This window comes from Penicillium pulvis (genome assembly GCF_028828015.1).
Source record: "Penicillium pulvis strain IBT 33274 chromosome Unknown contig_7_segment1_segment0, whole genome shotgun sequence".
Taxonomy (NCBI): domain Eukaryota; kingdom Fungi; phylum Ascomycota; class Eurotiomycetes; order Eurotiales; family Aspergillaceae; genus Penicillium; species Penicillium pulvis.
The window spans coordinates 3,169,745-3,192,072 of record NW_026643079.1 but is presented as its reverse complement, the minus strand read 5'-3'; the positions used below and the strand labels follow the sequence as shown (position 1 = coordinate 3,192,072).

Here is a 22,328-nt window from a genome sequence, read left to right as displayed (position 1 = left end):
TCATCCGAGAGCAAGGGTCTGTGCCACAAGACAATTAATAATGCCGGAACGCGATCATCTCCACGAAATGACACATACACTTCGGAGACGACTAGTGTCAACGCTAGTCCGATTGCCGAAGGATTCATCCGTGGCCACCGAAGCCTGGCGCTCGTTAGAGGCCCAAAGGGACCAAAGATTGGTCTTTCATGCCCAACGCCCAATTTACGCCTCGACCGATTTGCAATGGTTACACGGTTCTGAACGGGAATTCTATGCGTATTGACACGAGATCACAGGGATCTCCCAATATAAGCTCAACTCAACTTCCATATGCATCGAGAACGGCATTTTGAGTTGGTTGACCCATTGGCAAATCAATCCCCGAAAGGGAGATGCCCCGCACTCTTCAAATCCCTGCAACAGCACGTCTAGAACCATAGCCGCGATCGATACTTTTCGCAAAGGTTGCACTTCGGCCCGGTTCTATCATCTGCCACGTGTAGACTCCTTTCTACATTGTGCGCTGATTCTAATTTTCATCTGTGGATTACTCCTGGTCTGTGGATTACTTATGGAGCCCGTATCTGACGTAGCCGCCTGCATGAAGGTATGACCCGTAAACCATTCACAAAGCACTTGCATTGTGGGTTCGAGGGAATGATTCTTGGGCATTAAAGCCCACAGTCTTGGTTACTTTGGTTCTAGTGCACTAGTGGCGACTCCAAGCATTCTTACAATCTAGAAGTTGCGGTCAAGCGGGATTTGCCACAATATATTCCCCATCTCGATTTCCCGAGGTCAAAGTGGCTGTTTTGTCAAGGCTATAACTGCCAACGAATCAAAGCCCTAGCGCTGAAATGGCTACTGTGAAACACGCTATTAATATATTATTCCCTGCCATTTTGAATATTTCCAACTTTCAGTGTTCAGGCTTCTCTATGACAAGAAATTCCGATAACGCTTGTTCCCATGATTAAATGCAGTGACTTGAAAATAGGCCTGCCTGGGGTTCACTCCGGTCTTTTCTTCTCCTGACTCAATGCATGAGATAACCTCAGCTGTGTCTGACTTCTAAGACCAGAGCTATAAGTAAGTAAATCATGTACGACCTAACCAACTAAGTGGGTTCTAAACCCGTCGTCCGTGCAGATTCCCATGTCTGTAGCTGCTCACGCTGCAATCGTGAGGATTCCTAGGGCCCCACTTTGACACATCAGTGGACAAGAATGCCAAGCATTAAAGTATCTCCATGAAGTAGGGCTGTGGCCCGTGGCCCTTGGCCCTTTGCCTGTTGTTCATTCATTTATATAGCCGCCTCTACCTGTTAGAAATTGGCATATTAGCTATTGCCAACCTTGGAATTGGGTCTCTTCCTTTATCTGCCACTATATATAAGAGCGCTGAGGTCCTGAAGTCATACTACTGGTTTGGCAAATACAACAGAGTCAAGTTTTCTTCAGTGTATATGATGGTAGTACTCCATGGCTCTATTTGCAAGATAGCAGGATGTAGCAAAAATGAACGTGGGAAGAACAAACATTAGAGTGATCCCAACTTATGCTTATTAACCCAAATCCAACCTGCCCGGTCAATTGAACTTGCATTTACCTACATATGATAGATTGTAGGTGTCGGTGAGAACCGACAATTTGATGCTCTGCAATATAGAAATGAACACGAAAACACCACTGATAATTTGAAGCTGGCCATGACTTAAGTTGTTGCAGCAGCTACATAACTTGCGGCTATGTAAATACCTATGATGCCTCAGGTGTCGACGCTAACGGATAGCTCATGGGTTAGATAAGCGCATCTCCAAATTCTCTCTTTCCCCTCCATGTCAAAGGTGATGCATCTCGCGATCGCGTCCAACCTAAACCGTTCCCTGGCCTGAGATCTTCCGAGAGCGAAAATCTCTGAATCTTAGTTACCTTGCCACAATGCCGCCTCGCAGGAGGCCACAGCCCTCCGCGGCCACTCAGGCTCGCCGGGCTTCTGAGGTAACAAAACTTTTTTTCCCCGCGCGTTGCCCGCAACTGTCCGATCCTGGACACTCATACTGACCATTTTCATTGCCATTACAGGCGGGTCACCAGTCAGCGGACTCGTCAAAATCTGCGCGCCCCTCCATATCCCACGAATCAGCCCAGCCGACCCAGCCGACTGCCGCGAAGAACGACGATGACGATTATGTCAAGTACCAGCACCGAGATCCTTTCAATGCGCTCTTGGAGCCATTCTACTACAACAAATCGCTCACCGATCCAATCAACACTGCGAGGGACAAATGGAATTTGCTTCCCGCCTTCCTCAAGGTTAAGGGTCTGGTGAAGCAGCACATCGACTCATACAACTACTTTGTTGAGGTGCAGATGAAGAAGATTGTGGAATCAGCCGGTGTTATTCGCAGCGACATTGATCACCATTTCTACGTCAACTTCACGAACATTTGGCTTGGATCGCCCCGCCGCGCCGATGAGACTCAGGATGCTGGAATTGACTTTCAGTCTGATATCACACCCCAGGAATGTCGGCTTCGAGATACCACTTATGCTGCCCCGATTCTGATCGACTTCGAATATGTTCGTGGCCGACAACGCGTTGTCCGACGAGGTGTGGCCATCGGTCGGATGCCGGTCATGCTTCGCAGCTCCAAGTGTGTGCTGGCAGACAAGACCCCGGCGCAGATGTCTGTCCTCAACGAGTGTCCGTTGGACCCTGGTGGCTATTTCGTTGTCAATGGAACGGAAAAGGTTATTCTGGTCCAGGAGCAATTGAGCAAAAACAGAATCATCGTGGAAACGGACCCCAAGAAAGACATTGTTCAGGCCTCGGTAACCAGGTATGGAACAGATATGCAAAATTTTCGCCGCACGGCATTACTGACAACTCGACAGTTCTTCAAATGAACGTAAGTCCAAGAGTTACATCGTGCTGAAGAAGGGACGACTATACGTGAAACACAACGTCCTCAGCGAAGACCTGCCGATCGTTGTGCTGTTGAAAGCCATGGGTATCCATACCGACAAAGAGATGCTGCAGATGGTGGCTGGTGATGATAGCCAATACCAGGACGATTTTGCCATCAACTTCGAAGAGGCTCTCAACCTGGGAATTTTCACCCAACAGCAGGCTTTGGATTGGATGGGTTCTCGAATCAAAATCAACCGGAAGACAGGCGCATACCGCCGGACCCATGTGCAAGAGGCAGTGGAAGCCATTGCAACTGTCATCATTTCCCACATTGAGGTCAAGGATATGAACTTCCGCCCCAAGGCCATCTATGTCGCTCACATGGCCCGTCGTGTGTTGATGGCCAAGGCCGACCCGTCTATGGTGGATGACCGTGACTACCTCGGAAACAAGCGATTGGAATTGGCTGGTCAGATGCTGGCTCTTCTGTTCGAGGATCTCTTTAAAAAGTTCTGCTTTGACATCAAATTAAATATCGACAAGGTCTTGAACAAGCGCAACAGAGCGGAACAATTTGACGCATGGAGTGTCATGAGTATGCATGGCCACCATATCACTCAAGGCATGAACCGAGCCATTTCTACTGGTAATTGGAGCTTGAAGCGTTTCCGTATGGAGCGTGCTGGTGTGACTCACGTACTCAGTCGTCTGAGTTATATTGCTGCCCTTGGTATGATGACTCGTATCAGCAGTCAGTTCGAAAAGACTCGAAAGGTCTCTGGTCCTCGTGCTCTTCAGCCGTCGCAATTTGGTATGCTGTGTCCTGCCGATACTCCTGAAGGAGAGGCTTGCGGTTTGGTCAAGAATTTGGCTCTCATGACACACATTACGACCAATGACGAGGAAGGCCCGGTGCGAAACTTGATTTTCATGCTCGGCGCAGAAGACATTTCAACAGTCAGTGGTATTGAGCTCTACAAGAAAGGAACCTACACTATCTCAATTAACGGTACACCGACTGCTTTGACAAGACGGCCCAAACACTTCCTCAACTCTTTCCGCCGACTCCGTCGCATGGGAAGAATTTCGGAGTTTGTCAGTATTTACATCAATCACCACCAGCAAGCAGTACACATCGCAACTGACGATGGTCGTATTTGCCGACCGCTCATTATTGTTGAAGATGGTAAATCCCGAGTCCGGCGACACCACTTGGAAAAGCTGCGCGAAGGAAAGATGGCATTCGATGATTTCCTTGCTCAGGGATTGGTTGAATATCTCGATGTTAACGAGGAGAATGATTCCTTAATCTCCATTTACGAGAAGGACATCACTGAGGCCACCACTCATCTCGAGGTTGAGCCTTTCACTGTCCTTGGTGCTGTTGCTGGTCTTATTCCTTACCCCCACCACAACCAGTCTCCTCGTAACACTTATCAATGTGCTATGGGTAAGCAAGCAATTGGTGCAATTGCTTCTAATCAATTCCAGCGAATTGATTCCATTCTTTACCTGATGGTATACCCACAAAAGCCAATGGTCAAGTCCCGAACCATTGAGTTGGTCAAATACGATCAACTTCCCGCCGGTCAGAACGCGACCGTTGCTGTCATGAGTTACTCCGGTTACGATATTGAGGATGCCCTGGTTTTGAACAAGGGCTCGGTTGACCGTGGATTTGGACGTTGCCAGGTCTTCAAGAAGTACGTCACAAATCTCAAGAGTTACCCGAACGGAATGAAAGACCGTTTGAACCCTCCTGAGTATGAGAACGACGCTCCGATCCGCAAGCACGCGCTTCTGGAGGCCGATGGTCTGGCGGCTGTAGGCGAGAAGGTCAGCGCGGGTGAGGTCTACATCAACAAAGTAACCCCCGACCAGGCCCACACGAGTGGAATTATGGGCTCCGACACTGGAACTACCTCCTACAACCCTGCTTCCATGTCATACAAACTGCCTGATCCCGCATACATTGACAAAGTCATGCTCTCCGCCACCGAGGGCGAGACCCAGCTCATCAAGGTCCTGACTCGACAGACCCGTCGTCCCGAAGTCGGTGATAAATTCTCATCTCGTCACGGACAGAAGGGTGTCGTTGGTATTATTGCCGATCAGATGGACATGCCTTTCACTGAATCAGGCATCAACCCTGATATCATCATGAACCCTCACGGTTTCCCGTCTCGTATGACAGTCGGTAAGATGCTGGAGTTGGTTGCTGGTAAGGCCGGTGTTCTTGCTGGTCGACATGGCTACGGTACTTGTTTCGGTGGCACTCCCATCGAAGAGACATCGCAAACCCTCATCGACCACGGCTTCAGCTATGGTGGTAAGGAGTTCCTCACATCTGGTATTACCGGTGAACCCCTCCCATTCTATGTCTTCACGGGTCCCATCTACTACCAAAAGCTCAAGCACATGGTCCAAGACAAGATGCACTCGCGTGCACGTGGTCCCAAGGCCACCCTGACCCGACAGCCTACGGAGGGTCGTTCGCGTGATGGTGGTCTCCGTCTCGGTGAGATGGAGCGTGATTGTTTGATTGCCTACGGAACTAGCCAACTTCTGCTGGAGCGTCTCATGATATCGTCTGATCGTCATGAGGTTGATATTTGCGAGAAGTGTGGTTTCATGGGATTCCTGGGCTGGTGCCCTGGATGCAAGTCCACTCGTTCTGTCTCGAAGATGGTCATCCCCTACGCTGCTAAGCTTCTGATTCAGGAGTTGATGAGTATGAACGTTGCTGCCCGCTTGAAGCTGGATGATGAGTTCCCAGAGATGAAGGGCCGTTAATATTATAGCTATGGGTAGGAGGATTTGATTTTCTTTCGGCCAATTTTGGCCATGGTGTTATGGAAAAACAAAAGAAGGACTAGAGACGGATTCTATCTAGTTCATGTACATTGTCTTCACGAATGGCATAGCGCGGCGATTTGAACATTACCCATTTTCCAGGACTACCAGTAAAACATTCTCAATAGTCACCGAGATAAATCAAATTCTAGTGGCTCTAGCACTTCAATTGACAAAGCAGAAATCAGTAGCAAAGAATGACCCCGAAAGCACCAAACTAAAGCAACAGAACCCTCGACTCAAACGCAACATGCTGATATCGCATAAACTCGTTCAACTCTTCCAAGAACTTATACCTATGGTCCAGAGCCTCAGTAAGCGTCATAGGCATATTCCCCTTCTTATACTTATTCGCCAGCGCCAATTTCGCCATAGCAGCAGCCAGATCCTCTCCCTCCCCTTGCTCAGTCTCGAGCGTCCAATCCAACCGCTGAGGAGGAATGTTAGCCGTGGAGATAATGCGGATATTAGGATCAACGAGGTAGAACACAAGACAACTACTCGAGCCAGGCTTCGACTTGTCTTTCAGCTCGTACTTCACCATCCGGTGCTGCACTGTGCTGGGGAAAATGATTACACGGCCAACTGGGCACCGGATTGAGCCCGAGGACTGGACAGCTGGTTCGCCATTCTCAAGTCCGAAGATTTGTTTCAACCAGATGAAGTCGCCGGGGTCGTGCTCGACCTCGCTGAGCATGTCTGTGTCGACTATGTTGCGGAATTCCATGGAGGCCTCTTCCATGTTCTCATATTCCAGGAAGAGGAATGCTGCGGCGCAGATGTGTTCGTTCTAGAATACATTTAGTTATTAGTTAATTCGCATGCGATGAGTACTTGATGTGCGCTTGACTTACCATCTGTCCCTCTACATGCCACTCTGTTTCGTAGTAAGGCGATTCCGGCCACACATCCACAGACATCATACGCGTGATCACCTGCAATCCACGATCCTTGTAGTCCTTGTTCAGATTGACACTTTGCTCAATCCGCACAGGGGAAGGAAGATCCTCCGCCAATTCAGACATCATGCATTGCGGGACAGCCCAAGGAACAAACTGATCAACATCAGGCTGGACAGCACGATAATTCTCCATCCTCCATTTCTCAAAGCGTTCATCGAACACAATCTGTGCCTCCCGATCCAGAATCTTAGGCGCCTGTTCGCTGATTCCCTTCGTGACAGGGTAGTACTCAGCCTTGCTGTACTCGATTCGCGCTCGGGAATGCAACATATCTTTTAGCGGAGTCATTGTCATATTCCACTGCGGAATCATGCAGTTGAAGATATCTTCGATGACTTTGTATATATTACGGTGCTTAGCCGGGTGCAGGTTGTTGATGTACGTGGCGATATGCCAGCGGCCATCGCCACCGAATTCCCAGTCTGATGGCAGCATCTGGTAGGATCTGCTGTATGGCCGGACGGAAATGTCTGCGCGTGAAGAGACACGCCACGCGATATCTTCGCGGGTTATGCCTGTTTCTAGGGGCATGGGGATGGTTTTGCCTTGTCCAGCGTAGCGAAGTGCGTCGTCAAGACCAATGAGTTCATCTGGGAGGATGCGACTCTTTCCATAGACGAGTGGGTAGAGGGCCATGGAGAGCAGATCGCGCTGGTTGGAGAGAGACCCGGGACCGTAGAATTGCAGCTCCTCGTCTGAGTATACCAGGACCTTGGTTGAATTTATCAAGTCTTCAACGAGGCTACTAGGCACGTTTGAGTCGGACTTGGTGACGTCGCCGTTGTAGAGAGACACGGCATTGTTCACTTTGTATACCATGGCTTTGAACTTTAACTCTTCGATGATCCACTCGGACATATTTTTGGTGATGTCTGCACCGCTTCTAAGTGCCATTTCCTTCCACTCTTGTGCAGTATTGGAATTGTGGATCTATCCCAATTTAGTATTTGTATGTGTCGGACTAGAATAGTAAAGCAGGTACCTTCTTCCACCACTCAGGGATATCAGTAATTTCCTCCATCACCGAAACCATAGCCTTTTCTCGAAGCGTCTGCACAGGAAGCCTATCCATTGTCCAGTCAGTCATAGTGGTAACCCGTGGATATAGACATACTCGGTGTATCTGTTCTCGATATCCCTATCGTCGAGTGCAGATGGAAAAATGCTACGACTTTCAATGCCATAAATGTTCTTTTCCACAGGGAAGAAGTCCAATGGCCGGCCATATCCGGGAAGTTTGAAGCGGCAGTCTTGGCTTTGGCTACCTTTGAGGAACTCCTGCTCGTTTGCATTGTGTTGAAACATTGTTGAAATTGACCTAGCAGCTTCGCGATGAAAGGCTTACTACTTCTCACGGTCAGTAATCAGGAAAGTTCTGATATCAGGAACAGAAAACTCACAATAACTGATGGATCAGATAAATTAGCACTATAAATTGAAAATAACAAAGAGACACGGCTAAAGATATTAGAAAAGACAGCACAAGAAGCAAAAAGATCACACCAGAGGGGCCCGATTGGATTGATTGTAGTCGGAAACCCCGGCCTAAATTTACAGATATGATGCATTGCTGTCGTCGTGAGCCAACTCCTAAGGCAATTTCTGCGGTGCTATGGACTGGTCGAGGAAAGGTGCGGAACTTTTGTCCGAAAAAGTGAAACCCTTATATAATATGATTGCGAACCATTGGACATACCGAAGCTTGCCAAAATGGTGATCATAGTGACTGAACTCCTTCATGTCCCCACTTTTTTCCGTTGCCAACGAACCCTAGTACATAATTAAGTGACTGGAATGCCCTGTTACTCTGACCTTGCAAGACACAGGCTACTCGAATTTTCAGTAATCGGATCTGATAATCATATGACTGCCTTTCTTTAGCTTACAATGAGCATTTCGGCTCTCCATCGATGTCTAGTGTACACTCATCAACGCATTCTCACCCAATCAAGCATGAAGTTTTCAATCCACCTCCATAACTGGGGGGAAGTGACAAACATATCGTTCCGCAATCTCGGTTCCGAATTATCGGCATATCGCGCTTTAAATTCGGACACGAGTGTCAGCTTTCTAGCAATGGTGTGTTTCCAGAACTTGCGTCCAAAATAGACATCTTCTTTCTTCTGAACTTTCGACTGCGGGTCGTCCTCCTTTTTAACTTGTCGGTGAAGCCAGGTGTAGTGAGGTGAGCGCTGTCGTTGTAAAAAGTATCGCTGTAGGTTCTTTTCGGACCCATACGCAGATTTCCAGAGCTTGGCAAAGACAATGTAATCTTGCGGCAAGTCCATGTTTAGAAGTCGAATCAAATCCCAAGAGGTTTGGCTTCGCTCGAATGATTCAGAATATCTGTGAATCAACGTGTTTTCGATTGATGCAGCTGGCATAGCGGCAATAAACCCACTGTGGAAGGGTGCATACAGCTCTGGATCGAGTTCATTGCGTTGTTGCGGTAACCCTGGATAGGCCAACAACATGGATTCAGGGACCGACGAAGCAAATGTCCAGTCGATAACGCAAGTGATGTTGTAATCGTTGTCCACAAATATGTTATTGATGCTCAGATCAGGGTGGAATAACGGGAAAGTCGCGATAACGGTTGGGAGTTCGAGCTTTCCTACAATGTCACGGAGAGCCTCGGCTGCGATCATGTAGTCAAGTCTGTTATCAGCCGTGTCGATTTTTCTTCCAACAAGCATAAAGTCAATCCAGAGTTTCTCGGCCCATGTGAATTGTTCCTCCGATTTAAATTCTTTCCGCATGGGAACGGGTGCAATGAAGCAATGAGTCTTTAACGGTAGAAGCTCGGCGTGCTGCGAAAATGCTTCAATAACACTATCATAAAATTCCGCTTCTGAAGTGAAAGGCCCACGTGGAATATCCAGCCGGTATCGTTGATGGGACATGTGGCCACGTGAAAGACATTCCCCGATGTTGATAGACCCATGTTCCTCAAAGAGTGAGCCGATTTTGTCGAAACGTAACTGCGAAAGCTTCCAAGTAATGCGTCCAAGCTGATAAAGAATCTTTGACTTGGTGCGGATATCTAGGCCATTTCGAGAACTGGTTGCTCTCCAGAACTTTGACAATGGCCTGCCAGATGCCTCACTCATCAAAATAAACGGAACTCCGATGGTGTTATTGGACGAAACACTAGACGAAATCAGCACCGAAACATTGCGGCCTGGGGAGGACCATTACCAATGATAATAAACTTCTGGAACCGGTATGTTGCTGTAAAACTTGACGCATCGGAGAGTGGCCACTTCACTGGCGATTATCTTTGCCCTCATCTCTACTGGCATTGATTCTTTCACCAGCGGAGATCTGAAGACCCATCGCACCTGGTCGGCAAATGAGATGAAGACAACCCAGTGATAGCTCCCTGATGCAGGAAGTTGATCGCGGTCACAAGCACATGGAATACCCCGCCGCAGTGCGCTCGCTAGACTGCATAAGGCTCGGAGGTCAAAGTCAGCAAAGGCGAATATTCTTGGTTTCCGTTCTGGAGGCATTTCAACGGAGAAGAGATTTAGGGATGGAAAAGGGTTGAGGAGGGAAAGTCGAGAAGGAAAAGGTGAAGTAAATAACTTTGCAATGTTGGGGGGTGAAGAGCTCGTAGAAATTCGGAAGGAGTATTCAAGTAGCAGCGCAAAACATTGAAAAATGCAACCTCACCTAATTGAGGAAACCGTACAAGTCCCGGGGGGCATTCATGACCGAGAGGTCATAATTTCAGGCTTATTTATATAATCTTGGTATATCCAGGCATGTATGCACATATGAAAAGTGATGTAGCCTCTATAAACACATTGGTCATAAGGCTCATTTGTACATTTTGCAGGAGATCCAAATCATACATATACACATATCAGAATGGGGACCGAGGTTGGTCATTTTTCAACAGGTATCAAATCAAGCGCCTTTACCACGCTTCAAGCATTTGTCGATGATAGCCCAGTACCTCTCCGGATCAGTCCTCATAGCCATAACATGCTGCGCATCCTTGAACTTCTCAGGACGCACAGCAATACCACAAGTCTCCGAAAACCTGATATGCGCCTCAACGTGCTCCGAAAGAACAATCTTATCCGCATCAGAGTAAATGTAGTACCGTACAAGACCCTCTTTCTCAGTAGACTGGTAAAGCGTCCTGTCGTTAATCCGCTGGCAAGCCACAGAGACCGTATTGGGGGCATTGATGATCTTCCCATATATTGCCATAGAAACCAAGTATACCCACAACGCAGCTTGAGAAACCAGTCTCCAAAGCCAGAACTTCGGAAGCTGGAAGGAGATAGCTTGCATAGCAGACTGGATGCTCGTGACACCAGGGGCACTATCAATAACCATGGACGAGACGGGCAGCGGCTCTCCTGTCGTCTCCTTGAACAGTCGCATCAAGTGAGAGGTCTTCACTAGACCACCATTGGAGAAGAGGTGGATGAATACGGGGTTCCCCGGGACCGCGAACGTGCGGAGAGCATTCACAGCGGGAGCGAGCTGAGCACTCTGTGTCTCATCACTGGAGCCGAGGAAAAAGTCATTGGTTTCTGAGCGGAGGATCACAATACGAGCGGTAGGGAGCATGCGCCGGTACTGATTTCCATATCGGAGTAAAGCGGAGGGCCCAGCGTTCATCCATAACGCGATGATGATGAGTGGGGGATTGATGCTGTCTGGGAACTCCTCAGGATCTGAGATGTAGACGTGGTCATTAAGCTTGTTGAAAGCTGACAGAGCAGACTCGGGCGTTTGCATGATGGGACGGTGTTTGAACCATTTGCTCAACCAACCAAGGAATTGCATGAATTGCATGTTTGCTTTCGGTATTACATATCCAATATTACTAGTGCGGTTTTAAATACACAAACCCACATCCCTTTAGACAAGCGCAAGTACTCGAAATCCAGAGCAATAATATTATCAAGGACATGTCTAAGTACTTAATCATACTCGGCAAATCTGGCATGTGAACGTGATTGGGTAGTGATATCTACTGAGCCGTCACCTTTACTTACCTGACGGGTACCTCAACTGACGAAGCTTGGCATGCAGGGGAAGTATGGGCGGGCACGTACTTTGCTACCAAGACTTAAAATGATTAATCTTAGTGAAAAATTAAAGTGAAGAGGAAGATGGCCTAAGTAAAACCATAAAATCATAAGTGATAATTTAAACCACACTCAGGAAACGCCAACCTCGCTATGCCGAAAGAATGGTCTGAGCCACACATCTAGAGGGTTTTTACCTAGCCATTTTCATAAAGAATCATCAAATACATTAGCGTTTGCTGCTGCCCAGGGTTCGTCCATTTCCACTAGTATTTCCCTTGCCTTTCTGGCTCTCAGCCCCACTGTCCGAGGTAGGTGTTGCCGAACCACCGAGATCCTTCTTCTTTCCTCGCAATGTTTGACCGATGCCCCGGAACGTGGGTTGATCTTCGGGCAAAACCACTTGTCCGTTTTCGTTGCGTGGCTTTACTGGTTTGATTTCATATCCGAAGAAGAGTTGATTAGGTGGGAGCCGAAGTGGTTGGGGGCCGTTGGTTCTGCGCACTGGTGGGGGATGCTGGGGATTGGTGGCGCCGGGAGTGGGAGTAGAAGCCTTTGGAGTAGGTGCCTTGCTACCCTTCTTGGCATTTAGGCGTTGCCCCTCTGACAAGAAGTTGGAGGATGTGGCCCGGGCACCTGTGGCAGCATCGGTGGACTCGGGGGCGATGGCAGCATAGTTGATAGACTGCGCCATGGAGCCATGGGGGTGCAGAAGCCCACCTGCGGGAAGTTTACCATGTTTCACCACACTTCCCGGGGTGCTGGTACCGCTAGTACGTTGTGGTTCCTCATATCCAACCGGAGTAGCGAAGTCGACCTCCAGATCGGTTTCCAGAACAGAGATCGCATTCTTAGAGCCCGCGGGCTTTGTCTCTAGAACGGCCATTTCATAAACCTGATCATTATATCCGAAAGTAAAGACATCGCCCTTGCTTAGGCAGGAGAAGTTGCGGAATGCATTTTCGAGGACGGCCTTGGGGTCACTGATGTCGAGGAATGAGGTAGACTGTGCTTGGAGTTTGATGAATTGGCCGGGAGGAAGGTCTGTTGACTTGATCTGAAGTAGATCTCCAGGCTCCAGTAGTAGCGTTTGCATAAGCTATGGACCAGATAGGGATGGTTAGTATGTTTCAAGGTCGCAATAAGCCATCAAGCTAGCCTGGCGACACTCACCCAGAATGGGAGATAAATTTTTCCTTCCTCTGCAATGAACTCTAAGACACCAGCATGTGACATCCTTTCTTTGGCACCATTGTGAAGCTCGAAGAGCATAGGGTAGGTAATATGAAGGCGGGTAAGTTTGTCCAATGCGCTGGGAGGCATGATAACCTTGCCGCCATGGTTCACGTTCTCTCTCTCAGGGCCTGGAAGCATCGCAACGGGGTAGCATCGGTAGTATTCATCGAATCGACGCGCAGCAGGACCTCCACGGAGCATGCCACCCCCCATGATGCCGTCCATGGGGTCGTCTGTCCAGTAGTCAGGTCGGAACTGGAGCTGTTAGAAGCTATTTTAAACGCAGGTAGGAATGATATAACGACTCAGTTCTTGTCTTACCATAATTTAGAGAAATCTTGAGCAGGACGCGTGTGTTTTAAGGTGAAATTGCAGAAGTGGTCAATGAAGATAAGGGAAGTTTGAAGAGGGACGCTAATGGAGGTGCAACTCGGCGAGATCCAAGTGACGCAACTTAGCTTCCGACTTGATTTTCCGTTCCGACCCCGGACGCAAAGGGTATGCATACTACGACACAGCTTGAAAACTACACGTTCAAATCTTTTTTTAGTATAAAACCCTGACTTGATCACCATGTCAAGCTCTACGCCCCACCCTAAAAGGGCAGCCGAATCTTTTGCCCGCACACATCATGCCGAAGACGACTCCCAAGGACCCGACAACAAGAAACCTCGATTCGATCTTCGCAACCCCTCCGCACTTGCAGCTGATGCCCCCGAAGAAGATGCGATTCTAGACGCCGATGAAATTGGTCGGCGTGGCCAACAAGTACGCCGTAAAGCGATCAACCTCGACGGCTATGATTCCGACAGTGACAATGAGGGGTTCTCGGCGCGCAAGGAAGAGAAGTCAAAAAAGAGCAGTGCGAAAGATGACGACGATGACGATATGTTCGCCGAACTAGAAGACGACTTTGGGGACGAGGAAAAAGACGGAGATGAAGCTTCGCGCAAGAACAAAAAGTCTGTTCGTTTCTTGCGCGACAATGAGATTGAAGGCCAGGAGTCTGCTTCAAAAGGTGGAAAAGCAATGCGTGCCGACCTAAGCAAAGCAGATGATATGGACGACGAAGATGGCGAAGATAGTGAGAGTGATGTTGGAGAAGAGGAACGCGCAAAGATCGACAACGAGTTGGACGAGGAGATTGGTGCTGGCGGAAAGAAGAAGCATGCCCCATTGCTTGATGCCTTCAACATGAGCACAGAACAGGAGGAAGGCCAATTCGACGAATCCGGTAATTACGTTCGCAAAGCCGTCGATCCGGATGCTGTTTACGATTCATGGCTGGACGGGGTCTCCAAAAAGGATATCCAAAAGGCAAAAGACGCTGCAGAGAAACGCGAGGAAGAGCGGAAAGAGCAGGACCGGGTGAATGACAGTGTGTTGACGTCTGACGTCTTGAAAACCATTATTATACATCTTGAGCGCGGAGAAACAATATTGGAAGCTCTAGCTCGGTTGGGCAAGGGTCTAAAGCGCAAGCCCAAATGGCAAAACAAGAAGAAGAACAAGAAGAACAGCATTACCGAAGACACTGAAATGACCGACGAGAACCCGGACGAGGCCAACCGGAAAAAGGCAATCGACGCCATCACCGGTGCCGCGGATATCCTCATGGGTCGCGATCAGCCCGAGATCTATGACACCGAGCGCGAGCTTCTGACCCGGCAATATCGTAATGAGACTGGCGAGCCTTGGGTAGATCCGCCTTCAGAGCCTGTGGTAGCGCAGGCCGATGGTCCTACAATGTGGGAGTACCGCTGGTCGGATGCTCGAGACGGAGGCGATGCTCATGGGCCCTACGATAGCAGCATGATGGCTTCATGGAACAGTGCGGGTTACTTTGGTGAAGGAGTCGAATTTCGCCAGGTTGGAAATACAGGGCCATGGAGTGCGACAGTTAGTTTTGTGTAAAAGACCAGGGTAACCGGGGTCTCAGTTCGATTCCAATAAATAAAAGTTCATAAACATAAAAGATCACCTCAACAAGCGCCAGTCCTATTCATACATCATATGATGCGATAAAAAAGAAGAACAAAGAAGTAAGAAACCAGTGTAGTTTTTTCAACCCGCTAAATCGTCTCCCCCGCGAAAGCAGTTAACACATGGCAAAGAAATGAGCACAAGAAAAATATTATGAAATCTCCATGGCATCACCGTTGGTGGCCGTGGAAAATGAAACTGTGCCCTGATCACCGATGAAACGCTGCTCATACTGGCTGACGAACTTGACACTGCGGGCCGGGTCGTAGAACAGTCGGAAGCTGCGCTGAACATCGTCAACGCTGACTTCCTTGGCCTTGCGCTTCTGACTCAACAGGTGGGAAGTGGTGATGATGTTGCTAGCATAACGGAGATTTGACTCCTGGCCAATCTTGGTCAGAAGAGCTAGGGCGTCTGGAGAGACGTCAATTTCTTCTTCCTGGGCACGAATAGCAAGGATTTGACGGATTTCATCACCGGAATATGGTGCGGTGCTGACAATGACAACCCGGTCAAGGAAATCAAGAGGCAAGCCGTGAGGAGAGGTGTAGGTGGTTCCACGGATGCGAGCTTGGCCACGGTTGCTGGCCATGATGACAATGGGTGCTAGTTCAGCTTCCAAAGCACGATTAATGTATGAGAAGCACTCAATATCGAGCATGTGCACTTCATCAATAAACAGGACACCCGGAATAATTTCCGCCTTGCCCTCTTCTTTCCACTCAGCCACCTTGGTGTTGATCTGGTCTCGGACCTCACTGCGAATCTCGCCAGTGTCACCCGAGAAGAGCGCCAAGAACCCTTGTGACCGCGAGTTGATCACGTCGATCTCGTGAAGACTAACGGTATGAACGATCTCCTTGCGCACCTGCAGCTCTCCCTCTGGACATTGGACAAACTTGGTGTCGGCGCCCATGGCGTCGTAGTCGCGCGAACGAGCGTAAGACCGACCAAGCTTGGTGATCTTGCCAGAAGACTTGTCAATCGAGATAACATCTCCAGCCATAACCCGTTCCTTGGTCATCGAATCAATCATCTTTGTGCCCATATCGTAAATCGTCTCCATGTCGGTGGTCTTGATTGTGAGCTTTCCTTGTTTGTTGCCCTGTAACCGTTAGCAGTCAGTCACCGATAGGTTAAGGGGTGGTGATTTTGCTTACCCCAGTGACACTGCGGTCAATCTGGATCTCGACAACCTCGCCCTCAATGATCTCACTTTCTTCCTTGATCCGCACTCCAATGGACTTGCGGAAGGCCTGGGTAAGAGCCTCCGTCTTGGACATTTCCATCGAGAAGATCTCCGAGGAAGCAAGCATGGTGAAAGGCACGTCAGAGCCCAGCGACTGAGCCATACCCATCGCGATGGCGGTCTTTCCGGTGCTAGGAGGTCCTGCGATGAGGACCGCGCGACCCGCGATCTTGCCTTCCTTCACCATCTGTAGAATAACCGCGGCGGCCTTGCGGGCCTTTTCCTGTCCAACCAGGCCCTGGGAAGCCCCTCGGGGCTGCAAAGAGTCCGCATCCACCCCAAGACCTCTGATATGCGAATGGGCGGCGATGAGGTTCAGTCCTCGGAGCTCCTTGCTCTCTGCGACAGTGGAAATTGGCTGGATTCCAAGTTAGATAGTTGATCAATGGCACCAAACAAGCACTGAAACTTACAGCAGCCATTATGAAAGATTTTTTCCCACAAGATCTCCGTCTGACTTTTGGGATGAAGTTCAAAGAGCAGTTGATCAGCGAAACTAAAGCTGCGGAAGAAACAGCCTTGGGAAAGGGAAGAATGAAGTTCACCGCCCGGCAGTACGTTTTTCTTTGTCGTCAGATCTAGCGCCGCGATCGCGACTGCTGCCGTATTGGCGTGTTTGCGGTGAGGAAACGACGGGGACACGAAGCAATTGATATCCTCGTCATATTCTGTTGTTATTCTCTTTCGTTACCCACCCTGCTCACATTGCTTCATTATTCTGTGCGCACTGCACAACACGTCCCCGTTTGTTGCTGCACGGTTCCGCTTACACACATCAATTTACTCGTTCACAAACCACAACCCACATATTCTTCAACTCAATCTAAATCTCCTCAAAGGCCATTGTGTCGTCCTTGGTATGACTCGTCCGCTCGTGTAGTCTAGCGTGATATGTTTACGTGAGTTCCACAATATGATGAATCAAGCACTACACTTGCCTCAAGTGCTCGATTAACATGATGGATATGGATGCGCCTCCTCCACCTCCACCACCACCTCCTCTTCTAGGCGCGACTGATCCTCGCTTATCCAACCAACCTCCTCGTTCTTCCATTAATGCCTCACTCCCTCCTCGTTCTTCCATTAATGCCTCACTCCCTCCTCGTTCTTCTGTCAATATCTCGCTACCTCCTCATTCGTCTTCAAATCCCATTCCAACTTCGTCCACAAATCTTTCACTCCCAACCCCGCCCAGCACCTCACGAGCGAAGTCTAGTCATGACATCCCTCAAGCTAAGGCAGGGGGCTCTGAAGCGTCGGGGCCTCAAGATTCCCCCATGGTGGATGCGGATTCAAGCAATATCCTGACAATATTGGCCAAGTTCAACGAGTCCCACTTCAATATCCTCAATCAGCAAAATGAAAAGAAGCGGCTGGAAGATATTGCCGCCCAAAACAAGCGAGACGTTGAGCGGGCGAAGATAATGAGAATGTATCCTGCCACGGCCGAGATGTACCAGCAAATGAAGGAGAGAAGCGACAACGATATCAGCAGGCTGAATAAGTCTCTGAACCAGCATCAGGCCATGTGTCAGCAAATCACCGCTGAGTTTGCGAAGCATCAGAATCTTCTCTTGCCCCCGGCCATACCCAAACCTGTTGAGCATGTGCAGTCTCCTCAGCCCTCTGTGTTCGAAATTGAGAGGGTCAATAGGCTAGAAGCAGAGCTTATAAAGCTTAAAGAAGCCAAGTCGGTCACACAGACCAGTACCGACATGCCTACCAAAATTCAAAATTCTATTGTGGAGCATTCCACCAGGATTTCCCGAATGCTGAAAGACATCGGTGAACTCTCAACTTGGCGAAATGAGATCAGAGACGGGAAAACAAAATTGCCCCTAGAGACTATGCCCCTGGAAGTGGAAACTTTGGCAGGGGAGGTGATCACGATTAAGGAAAGGGTGGAAATGATCCACCCCGACTTAGAGCGATCTCTTGCAGTTGTCGCGGAGGTGCCGGTATTGCAAGCGCGCTTTGACCTCGCCCAAGAGCAACAATCCACCTTCATCGCAACGATTGATTCGGCTCTCAAAACCGTCAAAGCCAGTGAAGCTGAAATAAGTGGTCTTGAAACCAAGATCGCTAATACCGAAACAATGACCATTGAGCTAAAAGAGAGATTTGGTAATATGGAAATTCAAAGAGCGGAAATTTCGCAAAATGCTGCAGGCAGCCATCAGAGTTCTGATCAAGGGACAGACAAATGGGCCGACCGTGTTGTGGCCCTTGAGACTGCCCACTCAGATGTGAATGCTAAAATGAAAGCATTACTGTCACAGGGGGCTGTCTGGACCGAAGCATGTAATTCGCTGAACCTTGTTTTGAAAAAGCTCGAGTCAAAGCAAGACTCTTTCAAGGTGGCACTCCGGTCCATCGAAATGCGATACGAAAACATCAACACGGAGAGCCTAGTCAAACAGATGACTCATGCTATATGTGAGATGTATCCCACCTTGCCCCAGATAGCGGAGCAAGTCAAGAACCTGAAATCCGAATTCAGCTCTAATATCCGATCCTTGGCGGATCGAATCGACAAGTTGGATGTGAATGTCTCGTCAATGCCTAATAGCCTACTAGTCAAGGCGAAGGATGCTGTCAAGGATCAGCTCCAACCGTTTGAGCGTCAGTTCAGTGAGTTGGTAAAGCTCGATCATGGTCTTACGGATAAACTTTTATCTGTTGAGGATCGGATTGACAAGTTGACAAGCAATATTGCCTCAATGCCTGATGATGTACTGGCCAGAGCGAAGGATGATGTTAAGGATCAAATCCAATCTTTTGAGCGTCAGTTCAATGGAATGTCAATTCCTGATAAGCTGATGGAGGTCATGGATGCTATTAAAGAAATAGAGCAAGTCCAAGGATCGCATTCCGATAGGATATCCAGAAATCTTCAGAATGTCAATGATTTGCAGGAAAGCTCGAACTCGCTTTCAACCGCTTTTCAGGAGTTGGCCGACGATCATTCAGACGACGTCAAAAAACTGACTGACACATGCGACCAATTGTCTTTTGAATCAAAAACCCAGGCAGAAACTCAACACTCACGATATGAGATTCTAACAGGGCAAATTGAATCATTCAAGGTCTCCCTTGAAGAGCTTCAGATTTGGGCAAATAAAATGAAAGTACTGGAGCCGGTAGAGGACATTGTCAACATTTGTGGAGCATTCGGTTCACCGGAGAGCATAGAGTCGATGCGCAAACGACTGGATGGCCAGGAAAACGTTTTTGCTGTAATCGATCAGCTGGAAGCACTGGCAACCCAACACTCCGAACAATTTGACCGTCTCAGGAACATGACAGAAAAATTGACCGAGGAAGCGCAGCCGCTACAAAACAGTGAAGCAGCTCACCCAGTAGGTGTGGTCGACGGCGAAAGTTCAACACGTGAGCTGCACATTCGAGGTAGCTCCACTCTGGCAGACGTGTCAAATCTCATCGAGCTCTCAAATGATTCAAATGGCATGCGGGATCACAATCAGCCTCTCCAAACGATAGGCTCTGGGGATGAATGCGAGACGTTGGCTGCCTCCTCAGTTGTGGCTGGTTCTCGTACCCCATTGCCTCTTTCCGCCGGCCCCTCTGAGCCATCAAAAAAGAGAAAAAAGAATCGCAAGCAGGACGGCAAGCGCCTTCGACAATCGACAGGCTCTGAGGATGAATCCTCCTCGGTTGTAACTGGTAGTGGTACCCCGGTGCCGTCATCCTCCGGCCCCTCTGGGCCGCCCAAGAAGAAGCCCAAGACCCTCAAGCAAGATAGCAAGCGCGAGCCTGGCGAGACCTCGACCGCCTCCACGGCCTCGGCTGCCAAGGGTCCCTCAATAAATGCAATCCTCTCTTCTGCCTCGTCAACGAAAAGGAGCAAAAGGTCGAAGAAGAAGGAGAAGGAGAAGGAAACGAAGTGAATATCTTACCGGTTTTCATCCGATGATATTTATTCATATGTACCTAATATCTTGATACCAGCATGTACTTAATCAATGGCGAAGGAATTACGCCCAACGACTTCGGTCGGATCCGACTTGTGTTCTATGTAGTCATAGGAAGTCTGGCCAAGCACTACCTAGTCAGTAGGTTTCTGACTAACACGATAGATTCCCGCTTCTTGAGGGCCAGAACTTCATTGAATGCAAGATTTATAAGCCCTCTGCAGGTAAATTATAATGAGCTTGCAACACTTCGCAGCTTGTGACGGGATTACCAACCTTGAAATACCAAGGTTGGAACACCCCGCGGGGTTGGCGGTCTGTGCATTACCATATATCAATAACCGAGTGCCAAACAAATTGAAGTTATAAAGCTCACCTGGCAGACTTGACATTAATCACACTTCCTAGATATCTTAGTTTTTGTGTTCTATCCAATCAGCCCAAAATGTCCCCTCCACCAATCCCTTACGCAATCTCAGTACCAGATGTTTCTCTCCAGGAGCTCCAGCAGCGTCTTGCCTGGGCCAAGCCTGCAACCCAGTTTGAGTCTTCAGAGCAAGACTCATGGGACTTTGGAGTCCCTGCGAAGGAGATTAAGCGACTAGTGGCGTACTGGAGAGATCATTTTGACTGGCGGAAAGCCGAAGCCCATTTAAATGAACTCCCTCAGTATCGCACTGAAATTGAAGTTGACGGATTTGGAACTCTGGATATTCATTGTCAGTGCGACTTGTGGACTGCGAATTTGACTGCAATCAACTGAAATCTGTTTAGTTGTTCATCAAGTTAGCCCTGTCAAAGATGCCATTCCCTTGCTCTTCAGCCATGGGTGTAAGTTTTGGTTCTGGATAGATTGAATGCAATTTGGCGAAAATACAATCTGATCTGAAAAAAGGGCCAGGATCATTTATCGAGGTGACAAAACTCTTGCCAATGCTACAAGGTGATGACAGCCAGCCGGCATTCCATGTTGTGGCACCTTCATTGCCCAACTTCGGATTCTCGTCTGGAGTCACCAAACGCGGATTTGGGTGGGCCCAGTATGCTGAGACTTTTAACAAGCTGATGCTCAAGCTTGGTTATTCTGAATATGGCAAGCCAACACAGGTACTCTATAGTATTACAGTACTAATGTCATGAATAGTCACGCAAGGCGGAGACTTGGGCCATTGGATAACCAGGAGTATAGGCACTTTATACCCGGAGCATTGCAAAGCATCTCACCTGAATATGGTCATTGCCCAACCTCCCAAATGGACCACCAATCCACTCTTAGCTCTCCAGCACAGCATTCAACCCTATACTACCCATGAAAAAAATGGTCTAGAGCGATCTGCATGGTTTGAGCGCGAAGGCTTTGGATACAATTTATTGCAAAGAACGAAGCCCCAGACAATCGGCACAGCATTAGCAGACAGTCCCGTCGCACTACTCGGCTGGATCTATGAGAAGCTCCACGATTGGTCAGATTCTTATCCATGGACCGACGATGAGATTCTAACTTGGGTGTCCATCTATTGGTTTTCGGTCGCAGGTCCAGAGGCCAGTGTTCGTGTCTACTATGAAGGCTCTCACGGTCACCCCGGCAAGGATTTAAGTTACGAAAAGCTCCAGGAGTATGTACCCAATGTCAAATTGGGGCTTGTGCATCTCCCACGTGAGCTAGTTGTGGTTCCTCGTACCTGGGCTGCTGCGCTTGGTCCTATTGTGTTGCAGACTGAGCATGATCATGGAGGCCATTTCGCTGCCTGGGAGGTTCCTGAAATTATTACTCGGGATTTGCAGACGATGTTCAAAAAGGATGGGCCTTGTTTTGGTATCGTGCCTGGAAGAAATGGCTATTAGTTTCTTAGATACGGTGGAATAGGGGTTACCGCTGGTTTCGAAAAACGAGCTTCCAAAGTTTGAGATTCTTGGAAATTGAACCATCATACGTAAAGTCTCCTCGCTGCAGATCCTTTCAGCTTACTGGTATATGGATTTACATCATTATCTGTTTTAAAGCCGACCTCGGAGGCTATGGCAATGAACATGGGTGTTGTTTGTCATGCCGGATGGCAGCGGGTGACACGCGGGCATCCGCTATTCATATGTCAAACGTATCATAGGGGGATTCCGAAGCTCCCGCTAGATTTGACTAGTGCACTCCGTAGGGAGCACAATTGGT

The 22,328-nt window shown here is 48.7% G+C and overlaps 9 protein-coding genes across 9 annotated transcripts; 4 read left to right on the top strand and 5 right to left on the bottom strand.

Annotated features, from left to right (window-relative positions):
* Positions 1–1,922: 1,922 nt before the first annotated feature.
* Positions 1,923–5,688, top strand: N7503_009159 (DNA-directed RNA polymerase III core subunit RET1; the record flags this gene model as incomplete). Its single annotated transcript, XM_057068706.1, has 3 exons — positions 1,923–1,982; positions 2,067–2,824; positions 2,880–5,688. The coding sequence occupies 3 exons, from the start codon at positions 1,923–1,925 to the stop codon at positions 5,686–5,688; spliced, it is 3,627 nt and encodes a 1,208-aa protein (XP_056919561.1).
* Positions 5,689–5,965: 277 nt separating this feature from the next.
* N7503_009158 (DUF4246 domain-containing protein) lies at positions 5,966–8,015 on the bottom strand (the record flags this gene model as incomplete). The annotated part of the gene is made up of 4 exons (XM_057068705.1): positions 5,966–6,538; positions 6,603–7,640; positions 7,693–7,774; positions 7,825–8,015. 4 exons carry the CDS (start codon positions 8,013–8,015, stop codon positions 5,966–5,968), a joined length of 1,884 nt encoding a protein of 627 aa, XP_056919560.1.
* A 623-nt stretch (positions 8,016–8,638) lies between these two features.
* Positions 8,639–10,222, bottom strand: N7503_009157 (uncharacterized protein; the record flags this gene model as incomplete). Its single annotated transcript, XM_057068704.1, has 2 exons — positions 8,639–9,860; positions 9,909–10,222. The coding sequence occupies 2 exons, from the start codon at positions 10,220–10,222 to the stop codon at positions 8,639–8,641; spliced, it is 1,536 nt and encodes a 511-aa protein (XP_056919559.1).
* A 400-nt stretch (positions 10,223–10,622) lies between these two features.
* Positions 10,623–11,468, bottom strand: N7503_009156 (uncharacterized protein; the record flags this gene model as incomplete). Its single annotated transcript, XM_057068703.1, has 1 exon — positions 10,623–11,468. One exon carries the CDS (start codon positions 11,466–11,468, stop codon positions 10,623–10,625), a length of 846 nt encoding a protein of 281 aa, XP_056919558.1.
* A 522-nt stretch (positions 11,469–11,990) lies between these two features.
* Positions 11,991–13,321, bottom strand: N7503_009155 (polyubiquitin-binding protein UFD1; the record flags this gene model as incomplete). Its single annotated transcript, XM_057068702.1, has 3 exons — positions 11,991–12,860; positions 12,935–13,252; positions 13,319–13,321. 3 exons carry the CDS (start codon positions 13,319–13,321, stop codon positions 11,991–11,993), a joined length of 1,191 nt encoding a protein of 396 aa, XP_056919557.1.
* A 249-nt stretch (positions 13,322–13,570) lies between these two features.
* On the top strand, positions 13,571–14,911 carry N7503_009154 (uncharacterized protein; the record flags this gene model as incomplete). Its single annotated transcript, XM_057068701.1, has 1 exon — positions 13,571–14,911. The coding sequence occupies one exon, from the start codon at positions 13,571–13,573 to the stop codon at positions 14,909–14,911; it is 1,341 nt and encodes a 446-aa protein (XP_056919556.1).
* Positions 14,912–15,131: 220 nt separating this feature from the next.
* Positions 15,132–16,651, bottom strand: rvb2 (RuvB family ATP-dependent DNA helicase reptin; the record flags this gene model as incomplete). The annotated part of the gene is made up of 3 exons (XM_057068700.1): positions 15,132–16,085; positions 16,141–16,587; positions 16,643–16,651. 3 exons carry the CDS (start codon positions 16,649–16,651, stop codon positions 15,132–15,134), a joined length of 1,410 nt encoding a protein of 469 aa, XP_056919555.1.
* A 537-nt stretch (positions 16,652–17,188) lies between these two features.
* Positions 17,189–20,137, top strand: N7503_009152 (uncharacterized protein; the record flags this gene model as incomplete). Its single annotated transcript, XM_057068699.1, has 1 exon — positions 17,189–20,137. One exon carries the CDS (start codon positions 17,189–17,191, stop codon positions 20,135–20,137), a length of 2,949 nt encoding a protein of 982 aa, XP_056919554.1.
* A 469-nt stretch (positions 20,138–20,606) lies between these two features.
* Positions 20,607–22,006, top strand: N7503_009151 (epoxide hydrolase family protein; the record flags this gene model as incomplete). The annotated part of the gene is made up of 4 exons (XM_057068698.1): positions 20,607–20,880; positions 20,936–20,992; positions 21,057–21,278; positions 21,306–22,006. 4 exons carry the CDS (start codon positions 20,607–20,609, stop codon positions 22,004–22,006), a joined length of 1,254 nt encoding a protein of 417 aa, XP_056919553.1.
* Between the last annotated feature and the right edge of the window lie 322 nt (positions 22,007–22,328).